We start from the raw sequence: 19038 nt of genomic DNA, 5'->3' as shown, positions 1-19038 counted from the left end.
GTATTACAAGCTTACATTTGCCATTATTGGGATCTAGCCTCGGGTCCTGCAGGAAATGACCATAAAAGCTATAACCAACCAACAAGCTCTAAATAGTCAAAAACGACATTCAGTCTGTAAATTTTGAGCGCGGCAGCATTTTTATAGAAGTACATGATAAAATTCAACAAGAACAAAGACACAAATTTTGTAAGCTTCTAGCCTTTTGTTAATTTCAGTCAATTGACCACTAGGCTGCTTTTACTTATCTACTAGAATTCAAAACAAATTTGCCGCCAACTCCTTGAATTCCGACATGTACGTGGTAACGATTGGATGTGTGATTAATTGGTCCAATAGCGAAGTCATTCCCAACTTCCTAAGCCTTCTCCAGGTAGGCAGCAGACGGTAAACAGTCTTTAACCGCGGGTCTAAGAAGTAATTTTCAAACCATTAGCCTTGTCGGATGGTTCGGGCCACGTGGACTTGTCCGGATTCTTCGCCCGAATAATAGCATTTTAATAAATAAACCCTCCAAAAAATAATTTCGATTTTTAAAAATAATTATTTAATTATTTTTTTCCATGGGAGAAGGGACGGCGACGCTTCCTTTTATTTTAACCGGCTTCCGTCCCTTCCCTGTCGCCGAAGCCGAAGCCGAAAGCAAGACGAAGAAGAAATCCCCCGAAAATTTCCTTGCCGTCTCCTCCATTCCCGGCGAACTTTCCGGCTTGTCGCCGTCGCCGGAGACCAGCGAACCACTGGCTCCTCTGGCCGCTCCGCCCCGTCCGGTCCCCTCCTGGCCTTCCGTGCTTGGGGATCCCGCTGGAGCGGAGCAATCCCCGCTCTCTTCCGCCCGTGGAATTTTGCCACCGGAACTCGCGAAGTGTTGAGGAAGAGTATTCGAGGTGAATTTCCTTTAATTGGTACTTCTTCCGGCGAGATTCTGGAATATCCCTGTGGTGTTCTTTGGAATCTGGGGTCTCGGAGCGAGTTGGATTAGTGAATTAGGGCTAGGGTTTTGGACTAGGGGGAGTTAGGTTGGAGCTTAGGAGGTGAGAGAAGCTGCTGGAATAGTATATTTGGGCTCGTGAGGGTGAAGTTTCTTAATAGGGAAAAAGATAGCCTTTTGATTGCTTTTGGCGAGCACATTGGGGGGAATTTTCTATGGAGGATGGCTTGTCTATAAAGAGAGGGAAGTGGAAAGGGAGAGGCTTTCTTTGCCAATAAAGTGAGGGGAGGGAACGGTGGGAAGAAAGGAGGGAACACTCTTTTGAGGTATTTCAGATCAGGGAAGCTGCTGGGATCTGCTTAGATGAAGGGTCCGGTGTCGAATGGATTCGCAGCAAATCCGGCAGAAGGTACGGTAGTGAATCTACTCTTTGAAGTGTCTCTCTCTTTTTTCCCCAATTCATGTGGCTAGCTTATTAAATTTGCAGAATTTGTATAGTTCTGCAAGTTCTGGCGCCTCTGAGCTTCTTTTTAGTATGTGCTTTACTTAAATTTGTAGAAACTGAGATAATTGTGATAGTTTGAGCTCAGGAAGAGGCAGGGATGACTTGGTTCTTAGAATGATACGTAAAGTGAAAATATGTGGAAAATGAGCTTTTAGTTAGTTTCTTATTTATTCCAGTCAAAATTGAAAATTTTAAGTGATATAAGAAGTTTAACTTATTGCAGTTGATCCCGAGATATTCATGACTAAAATTTTGTGTCCATCAATCATTTTCGTTTTAGAGAGACTGCTTTAATATCTGACAGGTCCCCTATTGTCGGACCAGAGTATCAGTAGCTGGGTTTGGTGCTAAGATATGAAGCACCCATTGAACACCCAAACTAGTAGCATCCATTTAGGACAACTAAGCTACGTGAGCTTGGCCTGCGTCACACATCCCACTTGTTTCCGGATCTTTCTGCATGAACACAGATTCTGAGCAGAACCCTGAAGTATGTATCTTATATTTATGACAATCCCATCTTCTTAAATGGGTTGTTGCGCAAAACTTGGTGCCTTTCATCTCTACTTTCGGTGTTTGATTATGTTGTTTCCTTTGCAACCTAGCTCAGATTGAAGAGATACGAGTTGTGTTCTGTAGGCGGTCGTTTTCTTTTCTGGGTTCATATGGCGTTGCTGACAAATTGGGATTTTTTTTTTTTTGATAAGCAGGAGAAAGAAAAAGCATCAATTCGGAGTTATGGCATGCTTGTGCTGGACCACTGGTGTCTTTGCCACCTGTTGGCAGCCTTGTGGTCTACTTTCCACAAGGTCATAGTGAACAGGTGCATGCTTTTTCTTGTTGTTTTGAGAACTGAATCTTTTGATTGTGGCTTCTAAAAGAGGGTTTTTTTGTCATGATGATATCAGGTAGCAGCCTCGATGCAAAAGGTGACCGATAGCATGCCAAATTATCCTTCACTGCCTTCAAGCTGATCTGTGTTCTTCATAATGTCACCTTACATGTATGACTTGCAGAGTGATCTTCTTGTTTATTCAATTTTTTGCTATGACCTATTTGGCTCAAATCTCGTATTGATATATTTTATAATCAGGCTGATGCTGAAACAGATGAGGTTTATGCTCAGATGACTCTTCAACCTGTTAATAAAGTAGGTCAGCAGTCACACTTTAATTGCTTTATTAAATAACCATAATTTTGCTCATTTGCATCTGTTATTTGCTTGCTATTAATTTTTTGTCATGAAAGTCCTGTTCTTAAAACAACTTTTGTATAGTATGATAGAGAAGCAATGCTGGCATCTGAAATGGGCCTCAAACAAAACAAGCAACCAACAGAATTCTTCTGCAAAACACTCACAGCAAGTGATACAAGTACCCATGGTGGATTTTCGGTACCCCGTCGTGCAGCTGAGAAGATATTTCCACCTCTAGTATATCCACTTTCTTTCTATTAGTCATCCTATTTTCATAAAGTCAAGCACTCTAGTGTATTCAATGTGTGCCTTACCAGGATAACATGATCATAGGATTATACAATGCAACCACCAGCTCAAGAATTAATAGCTAAAGATTTGCATGACATTTCGTGGACATTTCGTCATATCTATCGAGGTATATGACCAGCCTTTACTTTTCTTATTATGTACTTCAGCAATGGCATTTGACTTTTTCAAACAGAGCGAGCAAGCAAACCGCATCGGTTATATAGAAGTGTCCAAACTGGATGCTCATATCTGACTTGTTGGACACAAACTGTACCATGGTCTTAATTGTTGTCATCATAATAATTATGCCTTGTAAGCCTTATCCCAAGTACGTAACACTACTGTTATGACTTCTATGCTATTAATCTTGTCAAATAATGTTTTTGTTCTTAATCAGTTGGATTTATTAATTTGATGGACCAGTAAAATTAGATCTTTTGGATCAGCATGCTATTTTTGCAAGTTTAGTCTCACAACTTCACATGCTAGACAATTAGTTGATGGACAAAGGCCTCGTCATTTCTAGGCTTGTTAACACAGAAAACTAGTATCGCTAATGTGCTGGTTTATGGTTGGTTGTGATTGAGAGTGTGGAAACCTGGAAAAGGAATAATGTTGTGGTTTGTATTATTGTGATTAATAGATAAGCTTCCCTCATTTTTGATGATATGGTTTGTCCATTAACTACTCAATTAATTTAATAATGGCAGTTTTATCATACTAGCTTGCCTACCTTGATATTGTCTGTTATGTTATAGCTAAAGATAACATTGCATTAATTATCAAAAGACTTCCTTTCCTAATTTAAGGAAACTATTCTAAGATTTCAAAGTTCCTTGTGAGAGGTCAGTAGCAGCCTCCTTCCTTCTACTAATTTACTAATTACCTATATAGCAATTAGCTAGTGTCTTTGTGGTGCAGAAACTTGTAGAGAATTTGATGGCACCTTAAGAAGGCCAGTATGATTCATTAACCTGCATGTTCTTGTTTTCCACCTCTACCTGGAGACACAACTCTTGCTTGCTTGTTACCGCTGCCAACAACTTTTATTATAGTTCATATAGGTAGTATGTAATGCAGAAATTAGTGCTTTCTGGAAAAACCCATACAATTTGTTCTCCCAACACCATGTTTTTGTTTTCCAACTCTACTTGGTGACACCATCACTATTGGCTTCATTGTTGTTGCTGTTAACAATGTTTATCATAGTTCATACTGGTTCCTGTAGCCTATATTTCCATCTTCAGAGATAATTGCCTAACTCTTGTTTTCTTTGGTTGCTTGCTGTATTAAGTAATAATGATGTTTACTTTCTACAGTGAGAAAAACGACTCTCGTAAGAGGATTTTTTTTGTCTTTTCTCCCATTGGTAACACCATCATAGGTTTCTTCAGGTCAACTCTTTTAGTTCCATGAAAAGGTTGCTGTCAGATCCTTCTGCATTATGTCCTACATCATTGTTTTATCTGTACATTATATTTCAAATGTTTAACGAGTGAGTTTTCATGACTCTGCTGAGACAAGAAGCGTCTCTGAGATAGGTACATCATGCTTGTGGTTTACATGGACTATCACATCTGACAAAGAAAAGGAAATTGTAGTGGGTCTTTAAAGATAACATAGTGATAAGCTGAATACCGTTTCAGGCACATTTATTTGCTTATGCTCGAAGCTGGATGGTTTTGTTCTATTTTATTGTTGTTAAACTGCAATGTTTGTCTTTTGGTTGTCATTGAAGTTTCCTGCAATTATCAAAATATTTATATATGACTAAAATTGCAGGTCAGCCCAAAAGGCATCTACTGACTACAGGTTGGAGTGTATTTGTTAGCACAAAAAGACTTGTTGCTGGTGACTCTGTTCTCTTTATACGGTAGGCTAAATAAATTCCCTAGGTAAATCATTTTCTTTAACATATATGATCAGTTACAAGCACCAAGGAAATTGATCTGCTTGTTTCCAGAGATGAAAAGTCACAGCTTCTCTTGGGTATAAGGCGTGCTAATAGACAACAACCTGCTTTATCATCTTCAGTCTTATCTAGTGATAGCATGCATATAGGAATCCTTGCTGCTGCTGCTCATGCTGCTGCAAATAACAGCCCATTCACTATATTTTACAACCCAAGGTACTGTAGCTTTTCTTTTCCTTTTTTTTGAGGTGTATAATCCAAGTTTGAGGTGAATATTCACAGATTGACATACTAACAGAATTAAACATGGTTAAATAGAGCAAGCCCCTCGGAGTTTGTTATACCTTTCGCCAAATACAATAAAGCAATGTACACCCAAGTGTCTCTTGGCATGCGATTCAGGATGATGTTTGAGACTGAGGAGTCTGGAGTGCGTAGATATATGGGCACGATTACAGGCATCAGTGATTTAGATCCACTGCAGTGGAAAAATTCACAGTGGCGCAATCTTCAGGTCAGGATACATTGTCACAAATGTTTGTTATGCCCTGTCGCTGTCACATTAGACATCTGCACACACTGCAATGAGATGAAAATTAACCGGAGAGCAATTGTTGTACTATAAACCATCGCCATGGCCCCCACCCTTCTTTTATTATCTTAAATTGGGGCTAAGTGTTCCTCCAACCCCTGATAAAATCAGGGATTGAGACCATGCTATATCAAATATTATTATAAAAATTCATTCCTAGTGTCTCAGTAAATTTTGCATGTATTAGGTTGGCTGGGATGAATCAACAGCGACCGAGCGGCGGACCCGAGTGTCAATATGGGAGATTGAACCTGTGGCAACTCCTTTCTATATATGTCCACCCCCATTCTTTAAACCCAAGTTCTCTAAACAACCTGGGATGCTAGGTACACTTCATACATTAGCTATCAGCATGTGAATTGTTATTTGGTAATCATATGAAATCTCTGGCTATTGAACCTCACAGTTGTAACAAGACTTCCAAATCATTAGCACCTAACATGTTTGTAATATGTCTAGTTTAGAAATGTTGTTGGCCAGATTATGTGCATGCCATAATATTGCTTTATACTGCCAAGTTAGCATCTTTCTGTCATTATATATTTGGACATTTTTGCAGTATTCTATCGTATCGCAATTGGATTCTGGCCAGTTATGCTGATGTAACAAAATTATGCCCTATGGACTGAGAAACAACCGAGCCTATAGTGTGGTTCTATTTGGAGGGACCTCAGCAGTGGAAGGACCAAATTGTTGAATGTTATTTTCTTGGCTTATGATCTGCTTCCAGATTAACTGCCATGAAGGTCCTTAAAAATTCAAAACGTACATGTTAAAGGTGGTTTTCCATTAAATTGTGTGTTTGGTTGCCTAGTGTTGCAGCAGATTCTCATTATAAAGTGGATTCTCAAATTTCATTAGCTGCACATTGTAGCTCTGGAAGGGGCAGCTTTGATCCAACTGTTGGATCTTTTATAGTTTCATCTATATTAACCCAAGAACAGTTTTGCATAACATGACAAGTAAAATTCTCAATGTGCTAATCCTCTTTCCAAAGGCCTTGCCTGATGCTCATATTCTTCTGCACATGCAAACATGTGTCCATATTTGTATATTTCTTTGCAACATCAATTATTCCATAGTATACCTTTTACATCCTTAACCTTAATGTTACTGACTAAAGTTATGTCACTTTGCAGATGATAAGATGGAAATTGAAAACACCTTTAACAGGGTAATGCCATGGCTTGGTGATGACTTTGGCTTAAAAGATGCTCAAAGTGCAGTCTTTCCAGGCCTGAGCCTGGTCCAATGGATGGCCATGCAACAGAATTCTCAGCTAATGGCACCAGCAGCTCAGTCAACATACTTCCCTTCCACAGCTGCATCAGCTATGCAAGATGGTCTTGGCACTGAAGACCCAACAAAGATACTAAATTTCCAGTCACATGCCTTACCTTCATCATATCTGCAGTCCAGTTCCAAACTAAATCCTCAGACTCAGCAATTCGATAAACAGCATCAACCACCTCTATTATCATCTCAACAGCCATTGCAGCCACAACAACAAATTTCGATTCATCATCATCATCAGCAGCAACAACAGCCACCACCACTGCAACAAAATACTGCCCATCTTCTGCCGCTGCAGCAGCAACAGCAGCGTCAGGAGCAAGCAGAACTGCAGCAGCAACATTTACAGCAGCAGCAACCAAGAGTTGCGGCTAATCAGGAACTCATTGATCAGCAGCAACATCAGCCTGTTCGTAGCCAACCTTTACCTCCAACCCAGTTATCAAACCAAATTTTGCAGCCACCTTCATCTAATGTTCAACAACAAGGGTTACCTAAACCAAACACTCAACATCAGCAAGGCGCTTGTTCTCCCAACCCTGGTTCTCTCCAACCATCATCCTTGCCACAAATCTTGCAGGTCCAACAACCAGTAGACCATCAAAATACTCTTTTTCAGCAACAACAACAACACTTGCAACAGCTGATGCAACCACAGCTTCAGCTGCAGCTGCTGCAAAAGCTTCAGCAACAACAATTGCTCTCTCAGCTCGGTCCACAGCTACAATCTCAATCATCACAGCAACTAACTCAACATAACCAGCATTTTCAACAGCAGCAAAATTTGCAGCCACAGTTGAATGGCACCAACATTCTACCAGCTCAAGTGAAGCAACTGCAGCAAATGCCTGCTATGTATGACAGTAACCACCTCAAGCCTCAGTTACCTGCTAGAGCTCATTCTACTCTCAGTGAGAACAAAGCTCCATCTTGCTCTACCTCTCCTTCCACTAACTGTCATTCTTCGTCAAACTTACTAAATAGAGTTCAGCAAGGCCCAGCTGTTTTGGTTGGAGAGATAGGGGTACCACATATGGAAAATCTGCTTCAGGAACTTCAAAGCAAGTCAGATGTTCAAGTCAAGCATGAATTACACTGTACCAAAGAGCCTACTCAGCTGCCAAACCAACATGCCACTGTCGATCAGTTAGATGCTTCCTCTGCAACCTCATTTTGTGTAGATGGCAGTACACATGAAGGAATCTCACTTCCACCTATATTAGATGGTGATGTTCAAGTAGATCCTAGGGACAACCTTCTTGTTGGAACATACAGTGATGGTTTGATGCCAGATGCCCTGCTGTCAAGAGGCTTGGGCTCAGGAAAGGATATCCAGAACTTGATTTCTGGTTACGGTAATCAGGGAGATGTAGAAACAGAATTGTCTACTGCTGCTATCAGTTCTCAGTCATTTGGTGTGCCACACATGCCCTTCAAGCCTGGCTGTTCAAGTGATGCTGCAGCAAATGAGAGTGGAGTGCTGAATCAGGGATTTTGGTCTAGCCAACCACAGCGCATGCGAACATACACTAAGGTATGCTAAATCTGCTTAGACTTGATCAATTAAGCATGGCTTCTTGGAACTGGCGAGCTTGAAGGCATTAAGAATTAAAAGTGGCTTATGTAAAAACCTAACCACGAATTAGGGGTCTTAGAGATATCAAAAGACAACTGGGTGAGAACTACTGAACTTAAAGTTGATTCCTGTAATTAATTGTGTGAAATTGGATTTTGTTTTGGTAGTTGACTTCTGACAGTAAAAGTTGATATACTTGATCCACTGTCCCCATGATCCTGCCTTTCACTTGAGTAAATGAGTATTGAAGAAGATAGCATGTAGTATATGACATTGAAAGGAGAATGTATTTTGTCTCATCAGAGCGATGCTATAGTGTTAGCCTTTTTTCTCTTTTTCCAAGCAAAAAGGCAAACTGATACTTGAATATGCCTGTAGTTTCTCATAGTCCTTATTAATACTGTTATAATGTCATTCCTTACGCATTTCAACTTCTCTGTATTTCTATTGTTTCAAATCCATAGGTTCAAAAGCGTGGAGCTGTAGGAAGATCTATTGATATTACCCGTTACAAGGGGTATGATGAGCTTCGACATGATCTTGCCTGCATGTTTGGGATTGAAGGGCAGCTCGAAGATCCACACAGAACTGACTGGAAACTGGTCTATGTGGATCATGAAAATGATATCCTACTTGTTGGTGATGACCCTTGGGAGTATGTTTTCATTTTGATGACTCATGAAACAACTATATACTATTTTCTTAATAATTTTCTAGTTTTATGCTGATCTCCTGAATCTCTCTACATGCTCCCTTCTGACTTCAGGGAATTTGTAAACTGTGTTCAAAGTATCAAGATATTGTCAGCAGCAGAAGTCCAGCAGATGAGTTTGGATGGTGATCTTTCTAATATCCCTGTACAAAACCAAGCATACAGTGGGTCCAATAATAATGGTGATCTGTGGAGGGGGTGAATTTGATGACGCGTCAGCTGCTTCCTTTCATCGTTGAGGGTAACAAGATTTATAAAATTAACGACATACTATAGATTTGATTGAAATCAAATGCTATGACAAGGCTGGAGTTGGAGGAGACTGATAATTCAGTTAGAACGAGTTCCAACTTCCAAGGGAGGTCTGAATAGAGCAATGAGCCTCTATACGCGTCTACACAGGTGGCCAAATTTTTCCACAGAAAGCTAAGGTTAGACCAACACCAACTCTCTGCAGTCATTATACTGTAATTGTTGGACTCTGTAACTATGTGCTACTTAATAGATGAGGAACATTTGATATGATAAGGATGTATTCCTTTTTCTTGTTCTCTGAGAGAGCAGTTCTTGATGTACATGCATGTTCAGCAATTTAAGACGATGGTTCTGTCAGATAACCATCTCCACCAGTCATTCTGTAGTCTGAAATTGTATGTTAAAAGATTGTAACTGCTATTAGCTTCATTCAACTAGAAGTTTGAAGCCTTGCATTGTATCTGGCACTCTTTTAAGTTATTATCGAAGAAAGCACAATGAAATCACCTTAAAGCTGCAGGCTTCAAGCAAGGCTTGGCTCCACCCATTCCCATGGATGGTTCATGCCTGACTGAAGCAGCGGGGAGTCACCCGCGGGAACGCAGAATAGGTGGAGCCTGACGAAGCGTAAAACACGCTTTTGTTCCATCTGTCCAATCCTAGATCACCAGCATGGGCCTTTGATTGTGTGCCAAAAATTTATTTCCAAAGCATGGCTAGGAAATTAATATACATTCGCCTCAATGTGCTTTAGTTATTCCTGCTCCTGTTGCCATAAGTTCAGCCGGGGACAGAGCAACGATGCAATCAAAAGACTTCAAAACATTGGAAGCTTTAAATAAAAGAGATCCAACAGACCAGACTTCTTTATAGATATTATTTAATAATCCTTGGAATCTAATTAGTAACCGGCAGAACTAATCTCTTAGTATTAAATAACAGTTGTAACCTTGTACAATGATTAGAGGCACAAATAATCCAAAGAATTTGTTACAATAATTGAAAAAAAATAAATATTATAATTATCAAATAATGGATCAATCATTAATTGAGCACGGGGCACTTCGTCCCATTCCTGGAAAACCACATCTCACTTTCAAAATGATAATGAATGAGAGAGATGAGGATCAAGAAAGAGGTTCCATTATTACACCAATAACTTCAAAAACTCTTTAACTCATTAGCATAACAAATTACCACTTGCTACTCCAGTTTAAAATGGCACTACATGAGAAAGACAACCATCACTTACCAAAAAGAGGAAACATTAACAGACTAGCTTCCAGTACCCTATTAACATGTCATGTGACCTCATTTAGAATGAAAAGTAGGTTCGATATAAAAATTGTCTTTTTCCAACGCGCGACAGCATACATTCCCTTCTCCGTCTGGAGCCCATCTACTGGGAATCATAGAAATATTAATGAAATATCCTACTGCGCTAAAATAATTCCTCTCCTCCCCGACCTAATTAATTTCTCTATTATAACATTCCACTAATCTAGTTTGCCTTATGTTAAAGCACATTCTAGTAATGGAGTCTGCAACTGGTAATCATTTGCCCAAAATGTTTCTTTCAATAGCAAAGAACAGCTTAAATATCAGACTAACATGAGTGATAACGTTCAGCAAATTACATAATTAATGCAACACCTGTCATCACCTTTTGACTCTGCCCAAAACCTTGCGCCTCTATGTCTAGCATAAAGATAAGCTTATGAGAGAACAGCAATCACATCAGACACCTTCAGAGCAATGTAATCAGAGCCATCAGCACTCTTAAATTCATTACCAGCATACTTGGAGTACAGCACAGTACTCCCTGGAGTTAAGGGCAATGGCTTTCTATTGCCCTCTTCATCCAAGGGACCAGGGCCAACCGCAGTCACCTGTTTCAGACATAGCACAATAAGTTCGTACAGTTTTAAGATGATGAACAGTACAATTATTCTTTACAGGCAACTGGGGCTACTATTATTTACTCAGACACTCCACGACTACCATTGAGGAATCACAGCTTTTCTTATTGGTCCAAAATTCAATTGCACAATCCCTCTTAAGAATAATTCTATCGAGCACAGCATTTGCATTCACACAATGTTTCTTTAGCCTTTACCTATTGGACAAATAATTCTTGTACTTCATCCAGGAATTTTGAAAAATAAGCCATATAAAGAATATTTCTGGAGTCATTTAGCAATAAGAACCAAAACTCGTTTGAAATCTTTTTGATGATATGATCTTAGACAACAATTTTGAGCATCAGACAGAAAAGCAAGATCAAAAGATTAAGCAAACTCACCATCCCAATGGAAGGCCTTTCCTTTGTTGCCTGTGTCAAAAGCAAGCCACCTGCGGTTTTCTCCTCAGCTTCTGCAACCTAAAATAAAAGATAAAGCAGAGAATATGTCACCAAAGTTTATCCAAAATGTGATATCAGAAATAGTTTGCATAAGACGACCAACAATATATATAATGCGGCTCACCACTGATGAACATGTAAAGAACACGTTTGCAAAACCAAAAATGACACTGCAACATTCTCCAAAGTTTAGAGACAAACCTTAATCAGAACACGATCATTAAGGGGCTTAAGATCCTTGACATCATCAGTATCAAGAACACCCACCATGTCATCTTCCTTCAGAATAAGATGGTTGGATCCATTGAATTCCAACTCTGTGCCAGCATATTTGGAATATACTACTTGGGTTCCAGTCTACATCCATAAAAGATTATACAACAGGATTATATATTAAACAAAAATTTGACGTGTAAGGCTTCATAAAATGCTAAGCAATCAGCAATACATCAATATCTTCATAACCTGTCCTCTTCAACATTTTCAGATAAAACCTCTGATCCTCAAAAAGAAAGCCACTTAGAATTACCTGAACACCAATTTCTATTTTCTTCTTGCCAATGGTTCTTCCCTCTCCTATGGCAACAACTTCACCTGCTTGTGGTTTTGACTGAGCAGTTGATGGAAGCAATATCCCTCCAGTGGTTTTTTCCTCGGAAGTCTTAATCTTTACTAGCACTCTATCACCCAAAGGTGTAATGGAAGTGTACTGTAAAATTATAACACCAGTCAATGTACAGGCATATGGTGAAGGCAACCAAAAATGTCTGTTAACTAGGCATATTGACTGTCAAGAGTACTAAAACCTATAAATAGCTTATGCAGTTTTGAACAAGATTACCGGTCCCCACCCCCCCAAAAAAAAAAAAAAATTCTCAAACAGAACCATAGACATCATGATACTAATCACAAAACAAAACCATAAACATCATGATACTGATGACAGAATGAATGAGAAATCCCTCTTATTTCCTTTTTTTCCTTTTCCTTAAATATTTTCTTGATGATTATTAGATCAAATTAGTTTAGGACGAAAATAAATAAATGGTAACCCACATTGCTCTAGCAGATTGCTATGATGGACAAAATGAAGAATAACTTGCACTTGGCATATCTGCATATAATTCCTGAACGAGGGCATGAGTTAATCAGCCCATACTTTTGTTAATTGAAACAAGCAAAGAACAGAGAACATTACAAGTTCCTCATCCAAAACATTACCACCCCACCCCCTCCCCCAACCAAAAAAAAAAAAAAAAAGAAAGAAAAAAAAAAAAGGTGGGGTTCAGAGATATATAAACCAACGATTCTGAACACCCACTAGCTTACCAGGATCTGACCAAAAAAAGGGCTCATGATAAAGTAGCAACAGAAACATACAATTTCCCCTCAACCATCCAAACAGAGAAATACTTTCCTAAAACACATGCAATTAGGGATGTAAACGAGGAAGCTTGAGTAAGCCAGGCCTAAATCACCAGCTCTTTTTGCAGTCAAGCTGAACTCGAGCTAAGTTATTTAATTTTCAGCCAAACTCCAGCTGTTCACTATCAGAATGTTTGAGAGATCTGCTGGAAATTTGAGATCTCTGAAGGTTTGTATTTATATAGTTTGAGCCAAATATCAGGGCAATTAACTAATCCAATAGTTAAAATTACATTCCATCTATATAAATATTGTTATTTTATATTCAATAAATACAAAGATAAATTTCTAAAATTAACATGTTATATCTATAATTTACATAAATAATCTATATATATTAACATTTCAGCCTTAATTGAGCTGAGTTAGAGGGGGCGAAAGCCTAGCTCTAGATCAGCAAAATTGTTGCTAAACAAGCAAACTGAACTCAAGTTGATTTTTGAGCTGAACATGAGCTGGCTCATGAATAACTCACTCATTTGACAGTGCTTGATGCAGTAGCGCGATATCGCAAAAGTTATTATATTCACATACTGATAGACGCCAAGTGCTACAAACAATACATTTCAAGATGGCAATTCAAGTTTATTTATATAAAAAAGTGTAATTTAAGTGATGCAGTAAGCAAACTGATCTTATAACAGGAACAATTCCAGCAAAACCACATGCATGTGTGACATGAAAGCCAATTAAATTGAGCACCACTCTATTCAGTGTCCTCAGCAGCAAGTAATTCTAACATGGCCACAACATTAAGGGGCTGCAAGTGGATCAGATTGGCCCACTTTCAATCTTCAAGCAACATGAAAATAATCTGGTCCACCCCAAACTGTGGTTATTTGGACTAGGCTTGGATTGAAAAATTGACCCATTTCAAATATGGATTGGCTCTGGATCACCAAGTACCCTGAGCTAACATGAACCAACCTGAACAACCGTGAAACTAACACACTATATTTTGAAAGCACTCCTTGAATCTAATAAATTCATGTACTTTTAATAGTAAAATTTTGCATAGGCTTTTCTTAAGGGAAAAATGAGATAGTGGAAAGGATTTCTGCACCCACACAATTTATTGAGATAATAAGGTGCAGTGATCCAGGTTATCAGTAACCAATACTAACTATAGTTGGCCATCAATTGATGTTGTTGATTGTAATTTTATGTGCTTGGTTGGAGTTGGAGACAATGCCTACACAATGATTAATTGTAATTTTCTTGCATAGCATGCATGCTTCTTATAGTTTGTGTTTGGATTATTTTTGATCCGATTTGACCCAGAAACACAATGGGCCAGTAAAACAAATCCTCAACCCAATTCAACCTAACCCAAAAGGAAATGGATTGAACTTGGATTCAACTTTTTGACCTGATGAGAATACAGATTGGATTTTCAGTGTGCCAATCCCTAATCCCACATGACCTGCTTGCAGCCTATGTTATCTAACTCACTAATCCTTAAAGGTAAAAATTGAAGTCTTAATTAACTTTACTCAGTTGTTTCGGCAAATGTTATAGTATAATCTTTTTACCTTCCTACTAGATATAATGTGCTCGTTTAGAGGCCACTGAAACAACTATGACTCAAATATCCAGACTAGCTATTGGGAAAGCTTTCCGAATTTTAAGAAAAACAAACATAAAAACAAGGGAGAACAATTCACATCGATGCTTCAACATGTCAGCTACAAAGTAAATTTAGAGCATCATAGTGTCATCAAAATACATGTTCACAAGAAAACTCATCCACAAGATCACACTATTTCTTGTACCAGTATAATAATCACTATCCATCTCAATCCCTGTAACCACATACTCAAATCCAGGCACAACAAAAACAAGCCTAAAAGTCTGATTTTATCAACAAATTATTAATAAAATGACACTAAAGATAAAACCAACATTCCGCAATCTATGGTATCCGATTGATGGCAAAAAGAAAGGGAAATTACAAGCATTTACAGAGCATGACTCAAAAGTATTCTAATACCTTCGGAGCAACAACAGTGGCGGCCTTGACGACAAGGCCCCGGAAGCAACGCCGGTCGAGCCCCAGCCCACAAGCACCCACTGAGTAAGAGACCCTAAACGTAGAGGGGGCAAGGCGGAGCCCATCGAAGGAAGGCACGCCCCTCTTCACAGCCGCCACTCCGGACCCAGAAAACTGCATTGACGCCATGGATTTACACACAAATGATTGGAGAACTCAGACGGTAACCTTAAAACACAACAACGATATCAAAACCAAATTTTGTGATCAGATTTCAAAGCGAAAAGGCAAAAAAATGGAATTCAAGCAGAATTTGAGCATTGGAAAAGAGAAAATCGAGAAAAAAACTCGAAATTTCATGGAACTTAAAGATGTAAGAGGCCTTAGATTAGCTAAAAAGACGGTATTTGTTCGCAAAATCTCACCTTTATCCAGGAAGACGATGAAGTACGAACCCTACAGAGCTAAGGAGCTTCGGCAAAGTTCGTCTCTTTATCGGAGAGTTTAGTTCTGGTATTCTCGATGTACCTTTTAACAGACAAGTTCTAGTGCTAAATTTTGGAAGAAGCGAAGATTGACTCTTTCGAATCTTACACTATGATTTTGACTTATGGGAACATTTTAAGATGGGAAAGGAGTTTAGAAGAGACATCATATTCCGACGCTCCGGTTTTGAAAGGTTAGGATGGTTCTAGAACGCTGTACTGCTCTCCCCAGAAGAGGCAAGTTAACATTGCTGCCAAAATGGGTCCGATTGCCCAAACCCATTTCCACAAAAATCAGGGATTAAAGAGTTATAGTCCGGTCCACAGAGGGAACCGGCTATCAATTTTCCCAATAATTTATATGTCTTTTTTCTTTTCATACATGTGTGCTTGCCAAAGTTGTTAGGTGGTTAATTTGGACTTATAGCAACCAATGAATCCATTTATTTGGTCTGACCAAATAAAAAAAAAACCCATATATTTGTTAGATTTGTTTTGGGACTACTATGACTTTTGTATATGTAATAATTATTTTCTAAGTGATTGGCCAAGGTACATTCACCAAAAAAAGAGACTGATGTATAAAGTCTTTTGGAAAAGAAGAAGAAACAAAGTGAGATAATGACTTCTAATTTTTTCACAATTAACTTAGTTTCATTTTAGTTTTTTTTGGGGGGTTGAACGCAAAAGATTTTAGATATTTTGATTTTTCTAGAATTTATAAATATTATTCTTGAATTACAATAAGATAGATCTAGAAAAAGCAAGTTCAGGAAGCCGATAAGTATTCGGAAAAATCATGATATTTTTATGTTACTTATTATAAGTGGTAATTATATAATACTCAATATCCAAAAAGAATCTTAAAAGATATTTTTGTATATATACACTACAAAATACTCGATTATATAATTATTCTAAAAAATTTCAACATACTTGAGCATTAAATATCCAAATCTAAATAATGTTTATAAGACACTAAAATTATGATTAGTTGCACTAGGCACTACAGAGCCATAGCATAATTTGCAATAAGCAGTATGAGTCAATGGGTTTATTGTAATTATACATTCAAGAAAAATGCAATGCAAAATGCTACAATTTTTACTGAGTAGAAAAAATATATGACATATTTTACCATCATAATCCAAATCCAAATTTCCATATTCATGGACCATGTATAATCAATTGTAAGTTGCAATCATATAGGGGAGGTTGGCAAAGAGAGGAGCAAGGAAGGAGGGGGCAGTTGCTGGTGGTCATGATAACTGAGGCTCAAAGAAAGAGGTTTAGAGGTAGTGTTGGTGAGTGATAGTAGCTTTGCTAGCAAGGGGGTTATAGAGAGGGATGAGGGAGGAGGGGGTGGTGTTGATAATTGATGGATAAGAAAAGTCGAGAGATAGAGAGAGTTCTAGAGAGATGGTGAATGAGGGAGGAGGGGTTGCCGAACAGAGAGAGCTCTAGAGAGATGGTGAGTGAGGAAGGAGATGATAGTCAAGTGGTTGACAACAATCAGAGAATGGTGAGGTAGAGGATTGAAGAATGGTGGCGATGGCATCACTAATGGAAGCAAAAGTGGAAAGAGCTATGATGGTTTGGATTTAGGGTTTAGATAGCAGTGGTTAGTCTGGTGTCTTGGACCAATGGCCATTGATACATCCGGAATGTCCCATCCATCATGGTGCTAGGATTCAGTAATAACCCTATATGTACCTCCATTGAGAAGTGCCGAAGCAATCACCAAGCCATTGCTATTTAGACTTTTATGATTATATTGAAGGCATTTCAGAGTCTTCTATTCTCTAGTTGATAAATGGCTAGCCACTCCCCACTCCTTTACTCAGTGAGGTCCATAATTTTAACAAACTCCAAAACACACAAACCATTATCCTCTAACAACTCGAGCACGTCTCTATGACCCTTGAGGGAAAAATGGCATGCATCCTCTGAGACGACAGATACCCATCTTCGCTTATAAAACCCAAACTCACTAAAACCTCCGGATAAGTAAAAACGTACTTCGCATGCCCCCTCTCAGAGATGGATTCCATATGAACCGGATTTGTCTTTCTTACAAAACTCTGAGCAGCCATGACTCCATCAGAACACCCCTTGCTTCACATGGCATTAACGTGACCTTCAGACTCCATCTCTCCATCTCAACTCCATCCGCTGGACATCTAAAATTTCCTCATGAGTAAATGGCCCCTGCTTTATGCCATTGAAAAGCAAGAATCATATGATCAATCTGCCTGTAGTTGGAGAAGCACAAAACATGAAATCAAAGCATACTTTCAGGTAATTGGAAAGTATTGTCCCCTTGGCAGACAAACTAATATTTGCATTATACTGAGATCAGCAACTATCATGGCTGAAAAAAATATGAACCAAATTGTTTTTCTTCTTTCTGGTCATGCTTGTTTATAAATTGATGAAGACTAGTAGACCATGCATAACAATTGATTCACTGTCGAGATTGATGATGTCTCAATGACCATGGTTGATCCTCTAGTTGTTCAACTGAGAACTACCAAAGAATTGTTGGGATTGCATGTCCAGAGTTGAGCAACCCTGCAAAATATTCAAAAAGATAACAAAATGATATCTTAAATCAATTCTAAAGCATTAGAAACTACATTAATCTGATATGAATCCAAGAAGCACCAATTACAATGTATTATGTGGAAACTTTTCAATCACTGAACTTTGTTCATGTGTTTTGCCTTCTTGATAGCAAGGCTAATATGTAACCTAGCCAAGAAGCTTCTACAAACTTGTTACATCCTAAAAATGTTAAAAATATGCTTTGAATTAAGTATTACCTGACCTAACTGACTGCTTCCATTTAATGGTGGTTGATGTAAATTAGAAACTGGAGATACCTGAAAATAAATATACTATCAATATCAAACTGAAAACACTAGCCTATTATCTGGAACATGTATCTCAGGATTACCTGATTAAATTGCGCCATGCCATGAAATCTTTGGTGATGACCATATGAAGATAAAGGAGTGTGCGTTGACATCATTATAGAAGACCTTGGTTCGCCATCACTTGCAGCGAGTGTCCTTTTCTGTCACAGACTTGGCATCTCTCCTCCACCTCTTCAAGAAATAACGTTCTGGTAGCTCTTTAACATTTCGAACATCAAGCACCTTTAATACATGACCACATTGAACCCCTACAAACTCAAACTTTTTACAATTGCAAGCAACTGAACAATCAGATGAGTCTAATCTAACAAAGTGTTCTTTAGATTTCTCACCCACAGTTATTTTAAACTCCGATATTGTTCCAACCTCACCACAATTGTATAGCATACAATCCATGAATATCTCAAACTCCTTCCGAAGCATTTCAAACATTGTAGGAGTATACAAACTAGAAGCTTGCCTCAACATCTTTGAAGGAGGAATTCTTGGGAAACTTTGGCTTGCATGAAAATCAACTTGTAATTCTGCATACCTATGTTCATCCACCACCCTTTCATACTGTTTAAGAAATGCCAAGA

The 19038-nt window shown here is 38.6% G+C and overlaps 2 protein-coding genes and 1 long non-coding RNA gene across 5 annotated transcripts; 1 reads left to right on the top strand and 2 right to left on the bottom strand.

The window, feature by feature from the left end:
• The first annotated feature begins 598 nt into the window (after positions 1–598).
• LOC105042031 (auxin response factor 16) lies at positions 599–9722 on the top strand. Its single transcript, XM_010919135.4, is given in 15 exon segments — positions 599–1340; positions 2147–2259; positions 2345–2399; positions 2402–2439; positions 2530–2586; positions 2713–2868; positions 2965–3049; positions 4705–4795; positions 4886–5050; positions 5153–5348; positions 5614–5752; positions 6566–8253; positions 8760–8950; positions 9062–9203; positions 9205–9722. Coding segments are annotated over 15 exon segments (3204 nt in total). The 5' UTR covers positions 599–1294; the 3' UTR covers positions 9247–9722.
• A 1097-nt stretch (positions 9723–10819) lies between these two features.
• LOC105042032 (20 kDa chaperonin, chloroplastic) lies at positions 10820–15612 on the bottom strand. The gene is made up of 6 exons (XM_010919137.2): positions 15465–15612; positions 15040–15267; positions 12154–12333; positions 11826–11981; positions 11565–11642; positions 10820–11151 (listed from the first exon to the last, which is right to left on the bottom strand). Exons 2-6 carry the CDS (start codon positions 15226–15228, stop codon positions 10978–10980), a joined length of 777 nt encoding a protein of 258 aa, XP_010917439.2. The 5' UTR covers positions 15229–15267; positions 15465–15612; the 3' UTR covers positions 10820–10977.
• A 1666-nt stretch (positions 15613–17278) lies between these two features.
• On the bottom strand, positions 17279–19032 carry LOC105042033 (uncharacterized). Of its 3 annotated transcripts, none has more exons than XR_012139487.1 (4): positions 18481–19032; positions 18347–18406; positions 17913–18095; positions 17279–17776 (listed from the first exon to the last, which is right to left on the bottom strand). It is a non-coding gene; the product is annotated as an uncharacterized lncRNA (long non-coding RNA). The 3 variants fall into 3 exon arrangements; XR_012139488.1 differs by having other exon boundaries at positions 17279–17732; XR_012139486.1 differs by having other exon boundaries at positions 17279–18095.
• Positions 19033–19038: the final 6 nt, after the last annotated feature.

The sequence above is a fragment of the Elaeis guineensis genome, chromosome 3, assembly GCF_000442705.2.
Source record: "Elaeis guineensis isolate ETL-2024a chromosome 3, EG11, whole genome shotgun sequence".
Classification (NCBI taxonomy): domain Eukaryota; kingdom Viridiplantae; phylum Streptophyta; class Magnoliopsida; order Arecales; family Arecaceae; genus Elaeis; species Elaeis guineensis.
The sequence above is the reverse complement of the archived record's forward strand: the minus strand, read 5'-3'. Positions and strand labels throughout refer to the sequence as shown.